Raw genomic sequence first — 21,367 nt, forward strand, 5'->3', positions numbered from 1 at the left:
ATCCCTTAGACGCAAAACTGATTCTACGGTCAAAGGAATGACATTCCTGTTCGGCTTACGAGCTGTCCTCTTCTTCAGTTTTGGATATTCGGGCAACGAGGCTCCCTTTCTTTTATTTTCCTTCACCGGCTTTGGGACAGAGGTCGAAACATCCTCCTCATTGGACAGAGGCCTCAAGACCGCGTCTTTACCCAAACCTGCATATGGGAAGTATTTTGAGAAACGCCTCGTTCGGATCATCAGAGTCCGAGAAATGAGCTTACCGTGATTTTTGGCCTCCCATCGACCCCTTGACATATCACGCCATGAGCGCTCGTCGTATGTGGAGGTCAAAACAAGAGCCCGTACCCAATTCTTGAGATCGGGAACAGCTCCGGGCATCCAGGGAACCGCTACATCACAAAAAAAGGAGTGTCGATAAGAGAATAAATGAAAGAACAAAATAGAAGCAACAGCAAGATCACACTTACGTTTCATATTCCATTCCTCGGGAAAGGGCATCTTTTCAGTCGGGATCAGGTCCGAAGTCCTTATTCGAATGAACCTGCTCATCCAACCCCGGTCCTTGTCCTCGTCAATACTCGAGAACAGAGCCTTGGTAGCCCGACGCTGGAGTTTTATTAACCCTCCCTAAAAAAGTCGGGGACGGTACAACCGAATAAGATGATCGAGGGTGAATGACATCCCCTCGATTTTGCTCATGAAATATCGGATCAGGATAACGATCCGCCACAAAGAGGAATGGGCCTGGCCTAAGGTTACCTGATATTGTCGACAGAAGTCAATAACGACGGGATCGAGGGGACCCAAAGTGAAAGGGTAAGTATATACGTTCAAAAATCCTTTTCACGTAAGAAGTGATATCTTCGTCAGGGGTAGGTATTATTATTTCTTTTTCACCCCAATTACAATCCTTCTTTAACAGATCGAGGTGCTTCTCGGTTATCAAACACATGTATCTCAATACCGTCTCACACCGGCCAGGGACCGATGAACCTTTATCAACCTTAAAATCTGAAGTAAGGACGCACGCCTCGGGGACACACTCCTCGGGCCGTGGTTCTGCCGGTGTCTCATCGGCGACATACTCCTCAGGCCGTGGTCCTGCCGGTGTCTCATCGGTGACACACTGTGAAGATGAAGCCTTCTCTTTCTGAAGAATGGTTTGCGATGTTTTCGCCATTTTTTGGATTCGAAAGTAAGGAGTAGAAGAAAGTGATAGAGATTTGGTAGAATTGAAGAGGGTTTCTTTCGGAAAGAAATCACAGCTTTTCTGGTAAGTTGGAGAGTATAAAGAAGAATTTGAGAAATTTTAGAAGATAGAAGGTGTAAAAATGGTAAAAGATAAAGGTAAGGGTTATTTATAGGTTCAAACGGTGGCGGTTCAGTATCAGCAGTGGCCCACCACCGTCTGACATGCATTAAATGCCTTAGAAGACTAAACCGACGGGACAACTATCATATGCGTCATGATCAAACCCGATGGAAACGACAAAATATAATCCGATCGAGCTGTTGAAAATCATATCGTTTCTCGCCATATTCTTTCTGAGAAACGAGAGGACTAACTATATACGGTCGAAATAGATTTCAGCCTTGGCATGTACGGTATGGTTCGAAGGGTAGTGTATCGAAGTAAAATCCCGAAGGGGGGCACGAACTAACCTCGAACCCGGAGAGGCCGGTCCGTGTCGAGATCGATATCATAATCAAACTCGAACAAGAATCGAACCATGATGCGGGTGGATCTATCGTGTTGATAATCCAAAAACTAACCTACATTGATCTGGAATCAATTCGAGGGCTCGAACCAGGATCGGGCTCGAACCAAGATCACAAGTTCGAGCCGAAATCAAGCTCGAACCAAAATCGAGGATTCTAAGCAAGGTCGAGCTCACAGACAAAAGCCGTTGCAATCCCACTAGAGGGAATCTTGGCAGAAATTATGGAAAAGCTGATTTATCATGGGTCTCCCACTGAATGTTTATTTTATTATGCTTGGAGCCGAATCCCTCCACTATAAAAGCGCTTGATTATCATTTCTGTAAAAGGACATCTTTTCTCTGAGATTTAGATTATAATGAAAGTATTATTTCCTCTGCAAGAAAGAGTGGCTATTCCAGTTTTCTTAGATTGATTCTATTTGTTCAATCCCAAGGTTCACTATTCTTGATTGCCTTGTTTAGATACATTATCTATAATCTATATTCACATTTTATTCATCCTTACATTTTATATTAAGTTGCACCACATATCTTCGGAACTGCGTATAAATTCAACTCTATCCATTTTTTGGGTAAACAGATACCATTAATATCTTCTCTGTGTCACATGGTACTTTGGTAAATAGTATTCTAAAAGTAATATTTGAGGTTATGCTTTTTTGAAAGAAAAGAAAACTAGCCTCATTTTATTTTATAAAGATTAAGAAGTTTGAATCTGAATACATATCTAAATATCAAGATGTGTATTAAGATTAATACATCTGAATCTGAATACACATCTGAATATAAATATGCGTTTTAAGATCTGAATACCAAATGATTAAGACTATTTATTTTTTAAATATCTGAATATGGATGATAGCATCTTGATGAAATTAAATCTTTGTTATAGATCTTAATCATACAGACCTATTCAGACTCATTAATTGAGTGTGAAGTAAAAAAATACTAAATGATTAAGATCTGAATGATTAAGATTCAAACTTTAAAAACAGACATACTTAATGTCTGAGATCTGAATTATTAAGATTCAGACCTCCATTAAATACAAACAAATAAGACCTTTTATTCGAATGATAATTATAGAGTTATGAATTAACCTAAATAGCCGTCGGCTAAAAAAAATAACAGGTAAATGGGCCGTACGGCCGAATGTGTAACTTTCCTGCACAATGGGCCTCTGACATCCTCTCCAAAGTCCACGCCTGAAACATTGCCATCATAGATCTAAAACATTTACCTCCGTTTCAGTTTATGTGAATCTATTTCCTTTTTAATCAGTTTCAAAGAAAGTGACCCCTTTTTAAATTTGGAAACATTTTTGCTTTAACTTACAATTCTACCCTTAATGAGAAGCTTTTATAACCACACAATTACTCTGGCCCCTTTTTGAATTGTTTAGGACCACAAATTCCAAAAGTCTTCATTTTTTTTTAAATTTCGTATTCAGTCAAACAAATTCACATAAATTGAATCGAAGGGAGTACTTTGTTTCATTAAATAAAAATAGAAAAATAAATTATAAGATTCACTTGTAATTGTTTGTGATAAACTAAAATCTTATAAGTTCTTATATAGTGGTTGAAGTATTATCTAGAAAGCATTATTCAAAAAGGCATGAAGAATTTAAGCTTACTAGTTAGAGAGGTCAGATAATGAAGAGACATGTCATATGTGTTTTCTAATACTGTTTTCAATTTAAGTTACAAAATGTAAATACTTGAATTACTCATACCAGGTTTACAGGACTAACTGTCCAAGCTTACCATTCAATTTTCAGACCTCTTAATGAATTAGCCCACTGTTGACTGTTAGCTCTTTTTATGATAACCTTTCCTAGTAGATTTAGATTTTCGTCAAACATATTTTCATTTATGCAATTTTAGAAAATCATGCAATTTAACATTAAAAAATGGCTCAATAAAAAAAAATTCATTTGAAATGTCAAATTTGGTAAAAGAAAAAACTTTTTCTTACAAAATGAATAGACGCAGTATGCTGGTGATAATACTTGAACTTTTGACAAAGTTAGCCACTCGGCAGAAACTATAAACATTCGCCTAGCCTACAATTCCATATTACAACTTGTAGCCAAAAATAAATAAAATATATTAACTAACATATTTGTGCCGCCCGAAAATTTTTACGTTGGGTCTATGTGTGAGACTCCTTTTAAATTTTGACAAATGGAAAAGTGGGTCCTATGATGTCACTTTATTAACTTTTTGCAATCTCCTACCTTCGTTCCTAAAAAATAACGAAAAAGTGTCAAATATGTCCTGAACTATTGAAAATAGTGCAATTATGCCCCCGTTTATATTTGGGTACATAATTGCCCTTGTCGTTAATAAAGTGGTTCACTTTTGCCCCTCCCCACTAACAGACTTCACATCAAGGATAATTTTGTATCAAAATACAAACGGAGGACATAATTGCTCTATTTTCAATAGTTCAAGGGCATATTTGACCCTTTTCCGTATAAAATAATACTTTTTTGCTGAGTTAAAAAGGTCCAAATATGCCCCTAAACTATTGAAAATATAGTAATTATACTATCCGTTTGCATTTGGGTACAATAGGAGGGCACAATTTTGTACCCAAATACCCGCATCAAAGAAATGTAAAAGTGGAATAAGTGATAGTAACTTATGGATGTATCGATATGCGGTGGCAAATTAAAATAGGAAGACGAAACGAAAAAAATTTCACCATTAATTACTTGGTACTCTAATAATAAGATTTTGCATTAAGAATTGATATTACAATGTAAAAGGTCATTTTATTACGGATACATCAATGATGAATAATGGCATTGTATCCTTTGAGCAGATCCGGATTCGAGTCCCTCTAATGGGGTATTGTTTGGTTATCTTACATGTTAGGACTTAGGAGTTCAAAGAATATAAAATTAAATCACACGAATTTGATCCAGTAAGAAAATAATAAGTGAAGCTGGTCGGAGGAATTTTTCCGTGAGATTTTTCGTCACCGTAGTAATTACTACGTAAAAGATATGGAACGACATTCCTTTCCTTTTTTTTACAGAGAAGACTTTTTCTCCAACGTGGATTTTCAACTCAGCAAAAAAGTATTATTTTATACGGAAAATGGTCAAATATGCCCTTGAACTATTTAAAATAGAGCAATTATGCCCTCCGTTTGTATTTGGGTACAAAATTGTCCTTGATGTGGAGTCTGTTAGTGGGGAGGGGCAAAAGTGAATCACTTTATTAATGGCAATGGCAATTTTATACCCAAATGCAAACGGAGGGCATAATTGCTTTATTTTCAATAGTTCAGGGGCATATTTGGACCTTACCTTCTTTCTTCTTCGAAAAAAATTTAAACACCTTCTTTCTTCCTTGTACTTCAAAGTTCAAACCATTTCATCTTCCACTACAAAAATTATCACTACTCCGTTAATTTTGCCAGTAAACTTTTTTTTTCCTCACACAAGTATTACATATCATGTCTCACACATGATAAAATTTCTCGTGCCGCCCTGTCCTCCCTAGTTGTCAAAGTCCAAATTTTTTGCATTCTTTCCTCTTCTTCCAAGTTATCTCGTTCAATACAGCTCTACCAATCTTCGCTCTCGTATCTTCTTCTGAAAAATAAATCATTCACCAAAAAAAAGAAGAAATTGTAGTAAAAATCAACAATTCAAATTGTCAGCACTTCTTTTCAGGCCAAAACTTTTTTTTATTCTGCCACTTCCATTCTTATTTTATAAAAAATTTCATCTTACCTTACCAAATTCTCCTATACAAAATATATACAAAAATAGATTGTCACTATACAAACAATATACAAAATAGACCGTCACTATACAATTTATATAAAATAGACTGTCACTATACAAAATATATACAAAATAGACTGTCACTATCCAAAAAAATATACTAAATAGATTGTCACTATACAATTTATATATAATAGAGTGTCACTATATAATTTATATAAAATAGAGTGTTACTATACAAAATATTTACAAAATAAACTGTCGCTATACAAAAAATATACAAAATACGCTGTCACTATACAAAAAATATATAAAATAGACTGTCACTATACAAAAAATATACAAAATAGACATTTCGGAATATTAGATGTAATATGTTTGGGCCGGAGAGACATTTCGTGTCAATGAAGAAAAATATGGGCTATTAAAATTTGGGCAAAAAACATAACTAGACAATATTTGAAGAAAGTTTGCATATCCGTAGCCACAATAGTTAATTGTCATTCTATGGCACCTAAATATTAACATAGCATAGTAGATTCAATAAAAATCCCTAAAATCAAGCTAGACAATAATCAACCCTAACATATCATTCCTGTTTTTTCGCTCATAACTAAATCCCCAAATATTCCTTCTCAAACAAAGGCAATGAATCAAACACCTCAAAGTAAGGAATCATACACCTAAATTTAAGGATCTGTTTAATTATTTTCTAAAGAAAATGAAACAATACGGCCTATATTTTTTTCTTTTATAATTCAAATTAGGATACTACACATTCTGTTTTAACATGTTACAAATTTGTTGGTGGACCGAGAATCACGTTTGTAACTATCCAAATAATCTCTTCTTTTTTCTTGCTATAAAATATTATCCTTATAAATTTTCTTTCATTTTGTATCATTTAGAAAATATGAAACTAATAATTCTAGAATATGTAATGTATAATAATATACATATGAAATCAAACAATTATAAAATAATATCAAATATTACTCTTATATATATATATATATATTGAGGATAACAATTAAAACAATACTACAACGTTGAATATACCATGTATTTTTTTTTTTAAAATTACATTGAAATATATACACTGTTTATGTAATGTATATCATTATGAAATATACATTATATTTTATTATGTTTGCAAAGATATGGAGAAGTCTAAAAAATATTTCATATCAAATATACATAAATTATATTCAGATTACACCCAAAATAGATAAATGATACATTTTTTTTATATATATGTGCATGTGCTTACAAGTCATATATGCAGTAATGTATAAACAAGTGTTAGTACCCGCACAATGTGCGGATAATATTATGATCATGCTAAATTCTATAAATAAAAAGGAACAAATTATATGAATAACTATTGACATAAGCTTAAATATTATAACCCCATATATAGTCGGTGATACAAACAAATAAAAATATAATATGATTCAAAAATAAATACTCATTCCCTTTCAATTTACATAAAATATTTTTCTTATTAGTGTGTTCCAAAAGAATGACACATTTATGTATTTGAAAATAATTTAACTTTAAATTTTTTATTTTACCCATTTTACCTATAATGAGAAGTTCTTACACTCATACAAATATCATGTTCCCACAAAACTTTTAGGTACTTAAGTTTCAAAAATCTTTCTTTTTCGTTCTTAAACTCCGTGTCAAGTCAAATTATCTCATATATATTTAAACTGAGTGAAGTCATACTATATAGAGTAATGACTAATAAAAATACATTTAGCAATATTCTAATTTAAATTATAAAAATATATTATATTATTATCTCAACATAAAAATTTCTCACATCAATATAAACTTCTACCAACCTAAAATTACACAATGACAAATTAATATATACATACATGATAATTTATTAACAACCAATAACTTTTGGGAGTTACCAACTTATAAAACAGTTGGATCGTAATTTGCTCAATAATTTTAATATCACCTCAATTTTAACCACATAATTAAAGTCACTTTGTTTTTAACAATTTAAATGACACCTTTGGGATATAGTTAAGATTAATATATTATAATTAAATAAATGTTAACCTACTTTAAATACTTTTCTTCTACCATGCACATGTACTAAAATAAGATGAGTTTTTACATGTAATTCATAATTAAATGAATCTTATCTTATGATTTTTGTAATTAACTTTTTTTTTTGTGTAAATAGCAATTCCAAATAGTGCAATTATATTCCTCTATATGTTTACCCTATCCAAATCTATTTCATTCTAATTGACACATATATGACCCTATCGGTTGCTCGATCAATTGGCTCATACAATTTGAGAAAATATAAATATGAACAACGGGCTAAAAAGTCACAGTCCATACCTGAGCCATTAGAGAAGAATCTATCCTCCCTTCTTATCTATTTTAGCATAGCAACAACTAGCACTAACAGAAAAATAAAAAGACAAAAAAATGTATCTATGGCTTCCAAACAATTGAGATATAAAATAAATTATAAATTATTGGATAATTAATTTTACCGGGCAACACAAATGACATTTGTTTAGCCGATGTCTGAGTCGATTCATAGTTTAAAACATTATCCCCACAGAAATGTATGTCATCAGTTCCTTTATTCTTGTGTAAATTTAGGATTGATTAACTCCCTTCTAACATTATTGGAGTTGCTTAAAAACTGATCGAATCGAACTGCATTTATGTGACCATTCTCTTTATGAGAATCATTTTAGAAGTATCGACTCCAAACTACATACATCACACATCTTGATTAGAGAATTTGCTCAAACTAATTAGAATTTCATTCTAATTGACACATATATGACTCTATCGGTTGCTCGATCAATTGGCTCATACAATTTGAGAAAATATAAATATGAACAACGGGCTAAAAAGTCACAGTCCATACCTGAGCCATTAGAGAAGAATCTATCCTCCCTTCTTATCTATTTTAGCATAGCAACAACTAGCACTAATAGAAAAATAAAAAGACAAAAAAATGTATCTATGGCTTCCAAACAATTGAGATATAAAATAAATTATAAAATATTGGATAATTAATTTTACAGGGCAACACAATTGACATTTGTTTAGCCGATATTTGAGTCGATTCATAGTTTAAAACATTATCCCCACAGAAATGTATGTCATCAGTTCCTTTATTCTTATGTAAATTTAGGATTGATTAACTCCCTTCTAACATTATTGGAGTTGCTTAAAAACTGATCGAATCGAACTGCATTTATGTGACCATTCTCTTTATGAGAATCATTTTAGAAGTATCGACTCCAAACTACATACATCACACATCTTGATTAGAGAATTTGCTCAAACTAATTAGAATTTCATTCTAATTGACACATATATGACCCTATCGGTTGCTCGATCAATTGGCTCATACAATTTGAGAAAATATAAATATGAACAACGGGCTAAAAAGTCACAGTCCATACCTGAGCCATTAGAGAAGAATCTATCCTCCTATCTTATCTATTTTAGCATAGCAACAACTAGCACTAATAGAAAAATAAAAAGACAAAAAAATGTATCTATGGCTTCCAAACAATTGAGATATAAAATAAATTATAAAATATTGGATAATTAATTTTACAGGGCAACACAATTGACATTTGTTTAGCCGATGTCTAAGTCGATTCATAGTTTAAAACATTATCCCCACAGAAATGTATGTCATCAGTTCCTTTATTCTTGTGTAAATTTAGAATTGATTAACTCCCTTCTAACATTATTGGAGTTGCTTAAAAACTGATCGAATCGAACTGCATTTATGTGACCATTCTCTTTATGAGAATCATTTTAGAAGTATCGACTCCAAACTACATAAATCACACATCTTGATTAGAGAATTTGCTCAAATTAATTAGAATTTCATTCTAATTGACACATATATGACCCTATCGGTTGCTCGATCAATTGGTTCATACAATTTGAGAAAATATAAATATGAACAACGGGCTAAAAAGTCACAGTCCATACTTGAGCCATTAGAGAAGAATCTATCCTCCCTTCTTATCTATTTTAGCATAGCAACAACTAGCACTAATAGAAAAATAAAAAGACAAAAAAATGTATCTATGGCTTCCAAACAATTGAGATATAAAATAAATTATAAATTATTGGATAATTAATTTTACCGGGCAACACAATTGACATTTGTTTAGCCGATGTCTGAGTCGATTCATAGTTTAAAATATTATCCCCACATAAATGTATGTCATCAGTTCCTTTATTCTTGTGTAAATTTAGGATTGATTAACTCCCTTCTAACATTATTGGAGTTTCTTAAAAACTGATCGAATCGAACTGCATTTATGTGACCATTCTCTTTATGAGAATCATTTTAGAAGTATCGACTCCAAACTACATACATCACACATCTTGATTAGAGAATTTGCTCAAACTAATTAGAATTTTATTCTAATTGACACATATATGATCCTATCGGTTGCTCGATCAATTGGCTCATACAATTTGAGAAAATATAAATATGAACAACGGGCTAAAAAGTCACAGTCCATACCTGAGCCATTAGAGAAGAATCTATCCTCCCTTCTTATCTATTTTAGCATAGCAATAACTAGCACTAATAGAAAAATAAAAAGACAAAAAAATGTATCTATGGCTTCCAAACAATTGAGATATAAAATAAATTATAAATTATTGGATAATTAATTTTACCGGGCAACACAATTGACATTTGTTTAGCCGATGTCTGAGTCGATTCATAGTTTAAAACATTATCCCCACAGAAATGTATGTCATCAGTTCCTTTATTCTTGTGTAAATTTAGGATTGATTAACTCCCTTCTAACATTATTGGAGTTTCTTAAAAATTGATCGAATCGAACTGCATTTATGTGACCATTCTCTTTATGAGAATCATTTTAGAAATATCGACTCCAAACTACATACATCACACATCTTGATTAGAGAATTTGCTCAAACTAATTAGAATTTCATTCTAATTGACACATATATGACCCTATCGGTTGCTCGATCAATTAGCTCATACAATTTGAGAAAATATAAATATGAACAACGTGCTAAAAAGTCACAGTCCATACCTGAGCCATTATGGAAGAATCTATCCTCCCTTCTTATCTATTTTAGCATAGCAACAACTAGCACTAATAGAAAAATAAAAAGACAAAAAAATGTATCTATGGCTTCCAAACAATTGAGATATAAAATAAATTATAAATTATTGGATAATTAATTTTATCGGGCAACACAATTGACATTTGTTTAGCCGATGTCTGAATCGATTCATAGTTTAAAACATTATCCCCACAGAAATGTATGTCATCAGTTCCTTTATTCTTGTGTAAATTTAGGATTGATTAACTCCCTTCTAACATTATTGGAGTTGCTTAAAAACTGATCAAATCGAACTGCATTTATGTGACCATTCTCTTTATGAGAATCATTTTAGAAGTATCGACTCCAAACTACATACATCACACATCTTGATTAGAGAATTTGCTCAAACTAATTAGAATTTCATTCTAATTGACACATATATGACCCTATCGGTTGCTCGATCAATTGGCTCATACAATTTGAGAAAATATAAATATGAACAACGGGCTAAAAAGTCATAGTCCATACCTGAGCTATTAGAGAAGAATCTATCCTCCCTTCTTATCTATTTTAGTATAGCAACAACTAGCACTAATAGAAAAATAAAAAGACAAAAAAAATGTATCTATGGCTTTCAAACAATTGAGATATAAAATAAATTATAAAATATTGGATAATTAATTTTACCGGGCAACACAATTGACATTTATTTAGCCGATGTCTGAGTCGATTCATAGTTTAAAACATTATCCCCACAGAAATGTATGTCATCAGTTCCTTTATTCTTGTGTAAATTTAGGATTGATTAACTCCCTTCTAACATTATTGGAGTTGCTTAAAAACTGATCGAATCGAACTGCATTTATGTGACCATTCTCTTTATGAGAATCATTTTAGAAGTATCGACTCCAAACTACATACATCACACATCTTGATTCTCAAAACTGAAATGCTAATTGAGCAAGAGATATAGATTTATTTTAAAATTAATTAAAAGTATCAATTTACCCACACTATCTTTATACCCCCTCCTTTTATATTATTCCCTCTACTATGAAATTTTATATAATTATTTCATTTATATGGAAGTTTGACTTTAAATTTCCATTTAAATTAACTATATAAGAATTTAAATTATATTTAAATTTTTTAAATTTGTTTCTCGGAATTATGTCAATTGTTTATTTATTTTAGTTTTATCTATTATAACGATTTTAAATACGTGCACCTTATTTATATAGTATGACTTAGCTCATTATTATTTTAAAAACTTTCTCTTCTCAAAGAACAGATAAGTCTTATCATTATGTATACATCTACTACTGAAATTATTTAATTACATATTTATTGTATTACCCATAACTTAGAGTTGTTCATATTATTGTCCACAACTCCCATTAGTAGATGAATTTAGTTTTTTTTCTTATAAAAATTATATTCACTATTTTTTTTATTCTACTGCTCAAATTAATATTTACATTTATCAATAATATTTTTGTGTGTCATTTATTTATTATCTTTATTTTATATTTTAGCTGAATGGAGTAGTGGTACTCGTAGTATGTATTAATAATAACTCCATATTTATCTTTATAATGAGTTAAGATAGGGGTGTTGTTTTTATCTTTCAGTTCAATTTTTTTGTGTGGTCAAAACCTTATTAATTAAAATAGGTGGTTGGTTATATCATTATAAGACTATTATTCTTTCTTTCCATTCAGATTCAAAATAATCTTATTTTCTATCTTTCCATTTAAATTAAAAATATTATCTTTTAATTTTAAATTAAATTAAATATTATTATAAAAATATTATCCTAAATTATCAAATAACTTTATAATAGCTTGCCACTGCCCACTTAGCTTAACCACAATGCAAATTATTCCTTTAATATGTATAATATATATAAAATATAGATATAGATTGATTTGAACATTAAGTTTACTGATTGGTGAAGAAAGTGCTCTATCACCAAAGCAAATTTTCCTTTATTAATCACCATACAAGTTGATACTTCAATCTATGTTTTCTCTCTTCTCTTATCACTACTAATATAGTACAATCAGTAAAATTATTAGGTAAAATATAAATATTAGGTAAGATTTGAAAATAATTTATGTAGATTAAAAAATAATCCCCACCACCAAAACCTAACGTGAGATAGAGAAAAGTCAGTTATATTAAATTCTTTATTTAGTGACATTCCTTAATTTGTGCATTCATTAATTGTGGCATAATCTTTACAGTATGCTAAGTTTGTAAAACAAAATTGCTACTTATGGAATAAACTAAAATTAATATCATTTTGTTAAATAGTTTTTAAAAAATGCTCAGCCATGTAAAAATCTCTTAAATTGAGGGGATATAGAGGTCATTTTCTCATAATACTTTGCTGTATTTGCAAAATTATATATGAGCGGTTAAATTGAATTGAAAACAGAACCTAGAGGATCCAATTTCCTTTCAGAAATCCATTTGTTAGAAAGGTGACCTGCCGTTTTAACATAGCATGTGCTAACCGACAAGAGTGTAGAATACGTGAAAACGACGCACTACTATGACTATCCATTGCTTTTTCTCCCCGACATTTTTGCCCTTCCTTATAATACACTCCATCGCATATTCTAATTGTTTCTTTGTAATTATAACAACAAACAGACCCATTGTATAAAGATATTTAAATTAAAAATTGAGCGGCCGGTCTTAACCGTGGTTAATTTAAACCGGAGGATACAGAACAACTGTGATCCAATCATGACATGTTAGCTCTTAGCTGGCAATCAATCATCACCACGGTTAAATATAACTAACCATGGTTAATCACAACCGCAATTTTTTTTTTTTTTTTTTTTTTTTTGTTGGGGATTGCTCCAGTATAAAAAGAAGGGCTTCTAAAATATAGAGTGTATCAAATCTGGAAATCGTAGGAAGAGGCGTCTTGATAAACGCCGATCCTTTGAGTTTGAATTTTGAAATTCTAGGGTTTCAAAAAAAGCAGCGAAAATGAGAGAGTGCATATCGATCCACATTGGTCAGGCCGGTATTCAGGTCGGAAATGCATGCTGGGAACTTTACTGCCTCGAGCATGGCATTCAGGTATGTATACATCTGTTTAAATTATTTGCATTTACGGTTCCGTTAATTCAAAATTTATTTGAATTTTCATTTTGTTACACAGATCTATGTGCTGTTTGAATCTGTTTGAATAATAAGACCTTTTCAAATGAGAGATGTTTTGTATAGATCCGTTTGAATTATTTGCATATCTGTTCCTTTAATGTGAAATTCATTGGAGTCTGCATTTTTAACACAGATCTATTTGAATCTGCATAGGTTTGAATTATATAATGCAAATGCTATTATATAATTCTGCATGTGTAATATGATATCAAAATGATTTGAATGCACGTGTTTGAGTAATAGAAAATTATATTTGATTGACGTCAGATGCATTTGAATATGCACTCGTTTTGATAGATCTATTTGCTGCATAAATCTGTTTGACTAACATAATTGTTTCTGATTATATCGCTTCAAATGTGAAACTATTTATATGAATCTGTTTGAATAATCTGATGTAAAAATGATTTAAATTTCAATTCTTTTTTAGATAGATTATGTGCGTTGAACAGATCGGATGAATGCTTATAGCATAGGATATATCATATTATCATGTATAATGGAAAATTATGTGAAATTCAAATTTCAGATGGATCATCTTGAATGCTATATTCTCTAGTGTATCCTCGACCTAGAGATTATTGATGTATCCGATTTGTAATTGGTAAACTGAACTTAGATGTAAGATTTATTGTGAATAAATGGTAGTTAGTGCTGTTAATTGTTGAAATTTTAACTAATGTATTCAATTGTTAGGTTCTGCTATGAGATTATCTTAAAGTTTTGGTATACTTAAAGAATGATTTCAATAAGAATTGTATTCTGAAAATGGGATGCTAGTTTTTCATTATTTTTTTGCGAAGAACCTGTGTTTGATGCATAACTGACGATCTTGTTTATGTTATATCTCCCAAAAGCCTGATGGCCAGATGCCAGGTGACAAGACAGTTGGAGGAGGTGATGATGCATTCAACACCTTCTTCAGTGAAACTGGGGCAGGAAAACACGTCCCTCGTGCTGTCTTTGTGGATCTTGAGCCTACTGTCATTGACGAAGTCAGGACTGGAACATACAGGCAGCTCTTTCACCCTGAGCAGCTTATTAGTGGCAAAGAAGATGCAGCCAACAACTTTGCCCGCGGACATTATACAAGTAAATATTACCTTACTGTAACACTGCATTTGGTTTTGTTCAGCTCGATTAAGTTCTTATATTTGTGTTTTTGTCTTGTTTGCAGTTGGGAAAGAGATAGTTGATCTCTGCTTGGATCGCATCAGGAAGCTTGCAGATAACTGTACTGGTCTTCAAGGTTTTCTGGTTTTCAATGCTGTTGGTGGTGGAACTGGTTCAGGTCTAGGGTCACTTCTGCTGGAGCGTCTTTCTGTGGACTACGGCAAGAAATCAAAACTTGGTTTCACCATTTATCCATCACCACAGGTCTCAACCTCTGTGGTGGAACCTTACAACAGTGTCCTGTCAACCCACTCCCTTCTTGAGCACACTGATGTTGCAGTTCTTCTTGACAATGAGGCCATTTATGACATTTGCAGACGCTCATTGGACATTGAGCGACCCACATACACCAATCTGAACCGACTTATTTCACAGGTATTTATAATCATATCATATGCAGTCTATGTTTAGCAAAGTTTCTGCAACTGGGATATTAATTTGCAATCTATGCAGGTCATTTCTTCGTTGACTGCTTCGTTGAGGTTTGATGGGGCACTGAATGTTGATGTGAATGAATTCCAGACCAACCTTGTTCCCTACCCCAGGATTCATTTTATGCTTTCCTCCTATGCTCCTGTCATTTCAGCTGAGAAGGCCTACCATGAGCAGCTCTCAGTTGCAGAGATCACCAACAGTGCTTTTGAGCCATCTTCCATGATGGTTAAGTGTGATCCTCGCCATGGCAAGTACATGGCGTGCTGCCTTATGTTCCGTGGTGATGTTGTGCCAAAGGATGTCAATGCTGCTGTGGCTACCATCAAGACTAAGCGCACCATCCAATTTGTTGACTGGTGCCCTACCGGATTCAAGTGTGGTATCAACTATCAGCCACCAACTGTTGTTCCTGGAGGTGATCTTGCCAAGGTGCAAAGGGCTGTATGTATGATATCCAACTCAACCAGTGTTGCTGAGGTCTTCTCACGCATTGACCACAAGTTCGATCTTATGTATGCCAAACGTGCTTTCGTGCACTGGTATGTTGGTGAGGGTATGGAGGAAGGTGAGTTCAGTGAAGCGCGTGAAGATCTGGCTGCTCTGGAAAAGGATTACGAGGAAGTTGGTGCTGAATTGGAGGAAGGAGAAGAGGATGATCATGAGGAATACTAAATACATGATGCATTGCTTTGTTTGTTGGATTGTATTTTTCTTTGGTTGTTCTTCAGTTGCTGCATTTTAGACATTCCAGTACTAGTTTATACTTTGATGGTGTCTTGTATGCTGAAATGACTTCTGCTGCTATGAAAGTTCAAACGTGCTTGTTTGTGTGAAATTGCCTTTATCTTTAGTTTTTCTTTTTACTTTTGCGTTTCCTTTTCTCCATTGATTCCTTCGTGGTTCAGCAGACGCAAACATTCTGATTGAACCACAATAAAATAGTGCATTCTTTTACCATTTATCTAAAGTGCTAGTGGATGGAGATGTTTGCTAGTCTTGTTTTATTGATAATCTAGTCCTTACCATCTAACGGGGAAAGCCTTAATGGGTGGGTTCTCGGCGAGTTCCTAATAACAGGAGTTTCATTAAATACAGCAATTTTTGGTATAATACAATTAGGGCTAAATAATCTACTATTGCTGGTAAATGCGACCAGGAGATGGTGGTACTTCTGCTTTGATGATTTCATGTAGAATTCAGATGTTTCATTAGCTTATTGGCACTTCTTGCACTGGCATTACTTCAAAGTTGTAAAGAGCTCCCCAAGACCCCCTTTTACTGGAAACTCTTTCACTGCACTAGAAAAGAAATTTAATACGAAGCTGATAGTCCCATCAACCAGTATAAACTATGGCAATTCTGAAGTCCCATACAAAAAGCCTACTGTAAATCCAGTTTGTGTTAAAACTGCATGCAGTACATGTCCTGAGTTCTTTTACCAACGTCCCAATCTTTGGATTAGACGATTCTCAATTTCCAATCTCTTCTTCATCAACAAAGTATATCTGTCAACAAGATCTTGATCTCCAGCAGGCACCGCAAGCTTGCAGCTTAGGGATGTTTTCTCCAATTTCCCGAAATACATATTAGAGATGGGCACAAATTTTCCCTTCTTGTTGCATAACCAACCATGAGCAGCTCTCAAGGCAGCTCCAAGGGAAGCTGAGTCTGTTGAAGTGCAACCTTTTCTTTGTCAACTAAAGCAAGAATACTTCAAAAACCTTCTTACAGAAGTAGGGCCGATTTCCCTCGTTCATTCAATACATCACAGAGAAGAGTATGCTCAAGAGAACTCTTAGCAGAACAGTATAATGAGTTTGTTTACCTGGCTTTTGGACTGTATAGACGTTGCACCCAAAAATGGAAGCAATGATTCTCAGTATGTGATCATTTGCGGAGGCTCCTCCAGTTGCAATAATCCTCTTTGGTGGAGAAGGCATTCCAAGTCTCTCAGCATGAGCTCGCATGGAGAGCAACTGCCCCTCAATTAATGCTCGAACCTGTAAGTACCATTTATGTCCATTTGTCTTTGAGTTTCACCTATAATCGTTTATGCTCATCCACTATTCAGATGACCATGATTCTTCAATACAAGGCCACTTACCTCTGAAGGCGGATCAAACTCCTCTGTTTCGCGTTCTACTACTCCATCCGCGGAGTCACCAATGAAATTATCAAGAATGTAGCGGTGGAAACCAACTGAAGACCTAGCTTGTGAGTTGTGAGTTCATAATCTTCTCATGATATGGGAAATAAATCAACTTGTGTTATTTCAATGTAATTGTATTTTAGGAGTACACTAACCTGGAAGAGGAGGAAGTATTTCATGCTCTTTGTAATAAAAGCCGATCTTTCCATCTTTTGCAAGTAAGAAGTATCGAATGTTTATAAAGATGCTACAGTTAAACAAGATATGAATCACATTTTACTAACCATTCAGAGGTGGAGTTTGCTGTAGAAACATATTGAAAGCCTCCCAAGATCCATCTGCATAGAGATCACGTATATCTACGAGGATTTCAACATCACCAATAAGATGTACCTTAACTTCACGAACATCCTTACAGTTTTAAATAAGATACAAGCAAAGTACCTTCACGAGTCAAAGACCCATTCTTGTTGACCAACATTACCATGAAGCCTTTGGTATCGACCGGATTAGGAAATACATGTCCGTCTAGACTAGGTCTATGGTCAGTGGCAATCCCGAAGACCTGGATAATCGCCATGATCACATATAAATCATGTTACTAAGAAACCAGATAAAAGGTTTTGGCTCTTCTTCCCCCATATATGGTTCAAGCTTCAAAACAGTACAAGACTAAATGAGGAAGAAGAAAAAGTAAATAAAAAATTGACTCTTCTACACATATGGTTTATTTATACATCTCTTTTACACTAAGGTTTGCTGTCCCTTTGAATTAAATATATATTTATGGAGTAAGTACACCAATTTTACAACAGTATTCGATCTAACGGCGTTTAAGATGTTATAAGTGCAAAGTTCTGTCTTAGAAAAGAGGCAATTCAATGTATGTATGCAAAAGACCAAGCTTTAAGTCTCTTACAGTGTCACTTGTGCCAAGACTGATTGCCAGATCTCCATAAGCGTTGAGGGTCAAACCTTCAGGATCCAAAGATTCAGTTAGTAGTAGTAGTATGACGATAGATGAAAAATGGATTCTATAAGGCAATACTAATAGCAAAGATTTCCAATTTGCTGTGTTTGAAGAGGCAGAATATTTCGCAGATACATTTTTCCAAAGGATAATAGAAATTGGCAGGTGTGAGACCAGCTTGTCATGTCATCTATCTAGTTAGAAGTTTGAATAAGGACTCAGTGAAGTTTTCCAAAGTAGGAAAATGAAAAATTAAGAAGAGGTTAGAGGATTAGAAGAGAGTTTTTCAATTTCATGGCAAGTCCATAAACCAAGATATATTACTGGCTGGATAGAAGCTGGATCGGCTAAAGCAGTCAAGTTCGATTCAGTATGGAAAGCCAAAGCTTGTCATCATAATTCAGCTTGCATTAAGCACCAAAATGATGACAATTCTCACTTTACAAAGTGCAGTGTCTTTTTCTTGTAATCGGTGTACAACAACATCAACTGCTACCATGTCTCAATCTCAAACCAGTTCGGGTATGTGGACAACCACAGAGAATCTAAAACAAGCTGATTACAACTGGGCACTGGCAATCGAATAAGAAAATAAAATGAGTCACCTATGCACAAGAATAAGTGCCACAAACAATGGCTACTTAAGTGGATAAAGCATCAATTCTAAAAATGCTTGATGCTGTAAAGAGCATCTATATGTATATTAAAGAATAATTTTAGTTCTTATTCATCATGTAAAACCGAAAAAACAAGGCATTCACCTGCTAAGCTGTTAGGGTTGTCTCCAGACCATTGAACTACTACACATTTTTTGTTGAAGTGGTACCTGCAAACTGTTCTCTATCAGAGAACACAAACTAAAAGAAGAATGAAGCAGAAATTGGCATCATAATGAGCAAAGGCATCATAGATAATACAGTATTCATTATAGTCAGGACATTCTATGCAGATGCGTTTCTAGATTACACTTGAATATCCCAAAATTTCTGTGCCTTAGTATCATTGGGCTTCCAGCAAATGCTTCTGAATTGAAGGCAGAAAATATTCAGTGATACACGAGTTGCCAATAATAATGTTACCTTTGGTATCAGCTTAACTCTGATAGGATGTTAATCAGCTAAAATAGAGGACGTAATACTCCTAATGAAAGAAGTATTACTCTTGAGAAGAGTCAAGATAGCTTTGTAGAATCAGGTACTAAAAAAGATGAACTGAACCAAACCCCAAAATGGAAAAACGACAGTACAAGGCAACAGAAAATTGTAAATATCATGTCGATTGTCACTAACCTCTCAACGTAATAGGAGACAATAGAACCAGCAACAGCATAAGCGGGAGTTAACTTCCCAAGTTTCACCTCTAAACCAGGTGCAGTAGCCTAGAATAAACACAATTTTGACCCAATTGAAACAACAAATTGGATAAACTATCAACTTCTTTCCAAATCCGTAATATGGCAGTATGAAAATAAACTAATTTAAGTGATGAAACACGATTTCAGGTAATGCCCCAGTGGACAAGAAACAACCTCCAGAGCTATCTTGGACCAAGTTCTGTGCTCAATGTCCATGAGATTCATTCCCGCCCCATCAGTTTGATCAATGCAAGCATAGCCCCCAATAAGGAGCGACGCCATAAAAGAACTAACTAGCGATATCCTCTCTGTATTCTGATAAATTTCAGGCTGTGTTTCAAAGATCTTGCGAATTTGAGGACCGACATATCTTTCATGTGCACGAGAACCAGTAAGTCTCGCCAACTCCAAACCACCACCAACAGCTTCTTCAATAGCTTTGCATTGTTCTGTGGTGCTACAGTCCATCCATACGGGCGATTCCTTGATCGAAAAAGAATCATGAAATTGATCCACAAGTTGTTTTTTAGGATCCAATGATGATAATATCTTAAAACTCCCATTCTTCCAATAAACACTACCATGTTGCTGAGCACTACCAGAGACAGCTGCAATTTTTCCAAAGTCAACATTTGACTTTTCAAGTCTGTGGAGAATGAGGTCTAGTGCTTCAACCCACATTAATGTTGGTGATACAATTCTGCCATTAACGAATGGGTCTCGAAATACTCCACCTTTTGTATTGTAGTGAGGCAATTCAGTATCATAATTCACAAGTTCTGATATAACTATGTAAAGATTAGCATCTAACACAGTTGCCTTCAGTGACCTAAGAAATCAAGACCATATAATAGTTCTTCAGTTAAAGATCCAATTTTTATTATCACTTCTCTTGATTCTTGAACAGATTCAAGGATTACCAAGTTCAAAGAACAACCAAAAACAGAAGTAAGCAACATTACTTAAGCTTAATGTTGTTATGATTACGGATAAAAACCAAGATGGGAAAAGGCAGAAACTTTGATTAGCTGTGGTATCTAATTTGCTAAATTTAGGAAATGCAAGAACTTACTGAGTGGAACAGTCAAAACCAAGAAACAATGAGTCCTGGGGGAGAGAGCAATCTTCCATTTATGAAAACTTAATGAGAAATTCAAGCAAAGCTAAGAGAATTGGTTCATTAGCTGCTGCTTTGAGGGATTAGACGCTTTAGGAATCAAGATAGCAACATCTGTTATAGCTGCCATAGTCTGGTGTGGAGCCCACCAGTGGGAAGTTCGGTACATAATCTAAAGATTAGAGTTTCTAACAAAGAAAATCATAATTTCTAAAAGTAATTAATACTTTAACAGAAAAATCTCTCTCTATATATATTTGTATTTGACTAACATAGTCAAATATAGAATAAAATTACCATATAAAAAATGTCAAATACAAATGTCAATAGTATATGGTAACTTTATTCTATATTTGACTACGTTAGTCAAATACAAACCTTATATATATATATAAAATAAAAATTTATCTTTTTTTA

General features: G+C 33.5%; 2 protein-coding genes across 6 annotated transcripts; one reads left to right on the top strand and one right to left on the bottom strand.

The window, feature by feature from the left end:
• Nucleotides 1-13,466: 13,466 nt before the first annotated feature.
• Nucleotides 13,467-16,195, top strand: LOC104112550 (tubulin alpha chain). Its single transcript, XM_009622503.4, has 4 exons — nucleotides 13,467-13,668; nucleotides 14,610-14,844; nucleotides 14,930-15,300; nucleotides 15,379-16,195. The coding sequence occupies exons 1-4, from the start codon at nucleotides 13,576-13,578 to the stop codon at nucleotides 16,030-16,032; spliced, it is 1,353 nt and encodes a 450-aa protein (XP_009620798.1). The 5' UTR covers nucleotides 13,467-13,575; the 3' UTR covers nucleotides 16,033-16,195.
• Nucleotides 16,080-21,053, bottom strand: LOC104112551 (xylulose kinase 2-like). Of its 5 annotated transcripts, none has more exons than XM_009622505.4 (11): nucleotides 20,906-21,053; nucleotides 20,008-20,662; nucleotides 19,769-19,857; nucleotides 19,241-19,305; nucleotides 18,429-18,484; nucleotides 17,954-18,074; nucleotides 17,794-17,847; nucleotides 17,665-17,718; nucleotides 17,465-17,559; nucleotides 17,186-17,360; nucleotides 16,080-17,028 (listed from the first exon to the last, which is right to left on the bottom strand). In XM_009622505.4, the coding sequence occupies exons 1-11, from the start codon at nucleotides 20,962-20,964 to the stop codon at nucleotides 16,796-16,798; spliced, it is 1,656 nt and encodes a 551-aa protein (XP_009620800.1). In that variant the 5' UTR covers nucleotides 20,965-21,053; the 3' UTR covers nucleotides 16,080-16,795. The 5 variants fall into 5 exon arrangements, with proteins under 5 accessions (XP_009620800.1, XP_009620799.1, XP_009620802.1 ...); XM_009622504.4 differs by having other exon boundaries at nucleotides 17,794-17,868; XM_009622508.4 differs by having other exon boundaries at nucleotides 16,931-17,057; nucleotides 17,794-17,868.
• Nucleotides 21,054-21,367: the final 314 nt, after the last annotated feature.

This window comes from Nicotiana tomentosiformis, chromosome 4 (assembly GCF_000390325.3).
Source record: "Nicotiana tomentosiformis chromosome 4, ASM39032v3, whole genome shotgun sequence".
Classification (NCBI taxonomy): Eukaryota; Viridiplantae; Streptophyta; class Magnoliopsida; order Solanales; family Solanaceae; genus Nicotiana; species Nicotiana tomentosiformis.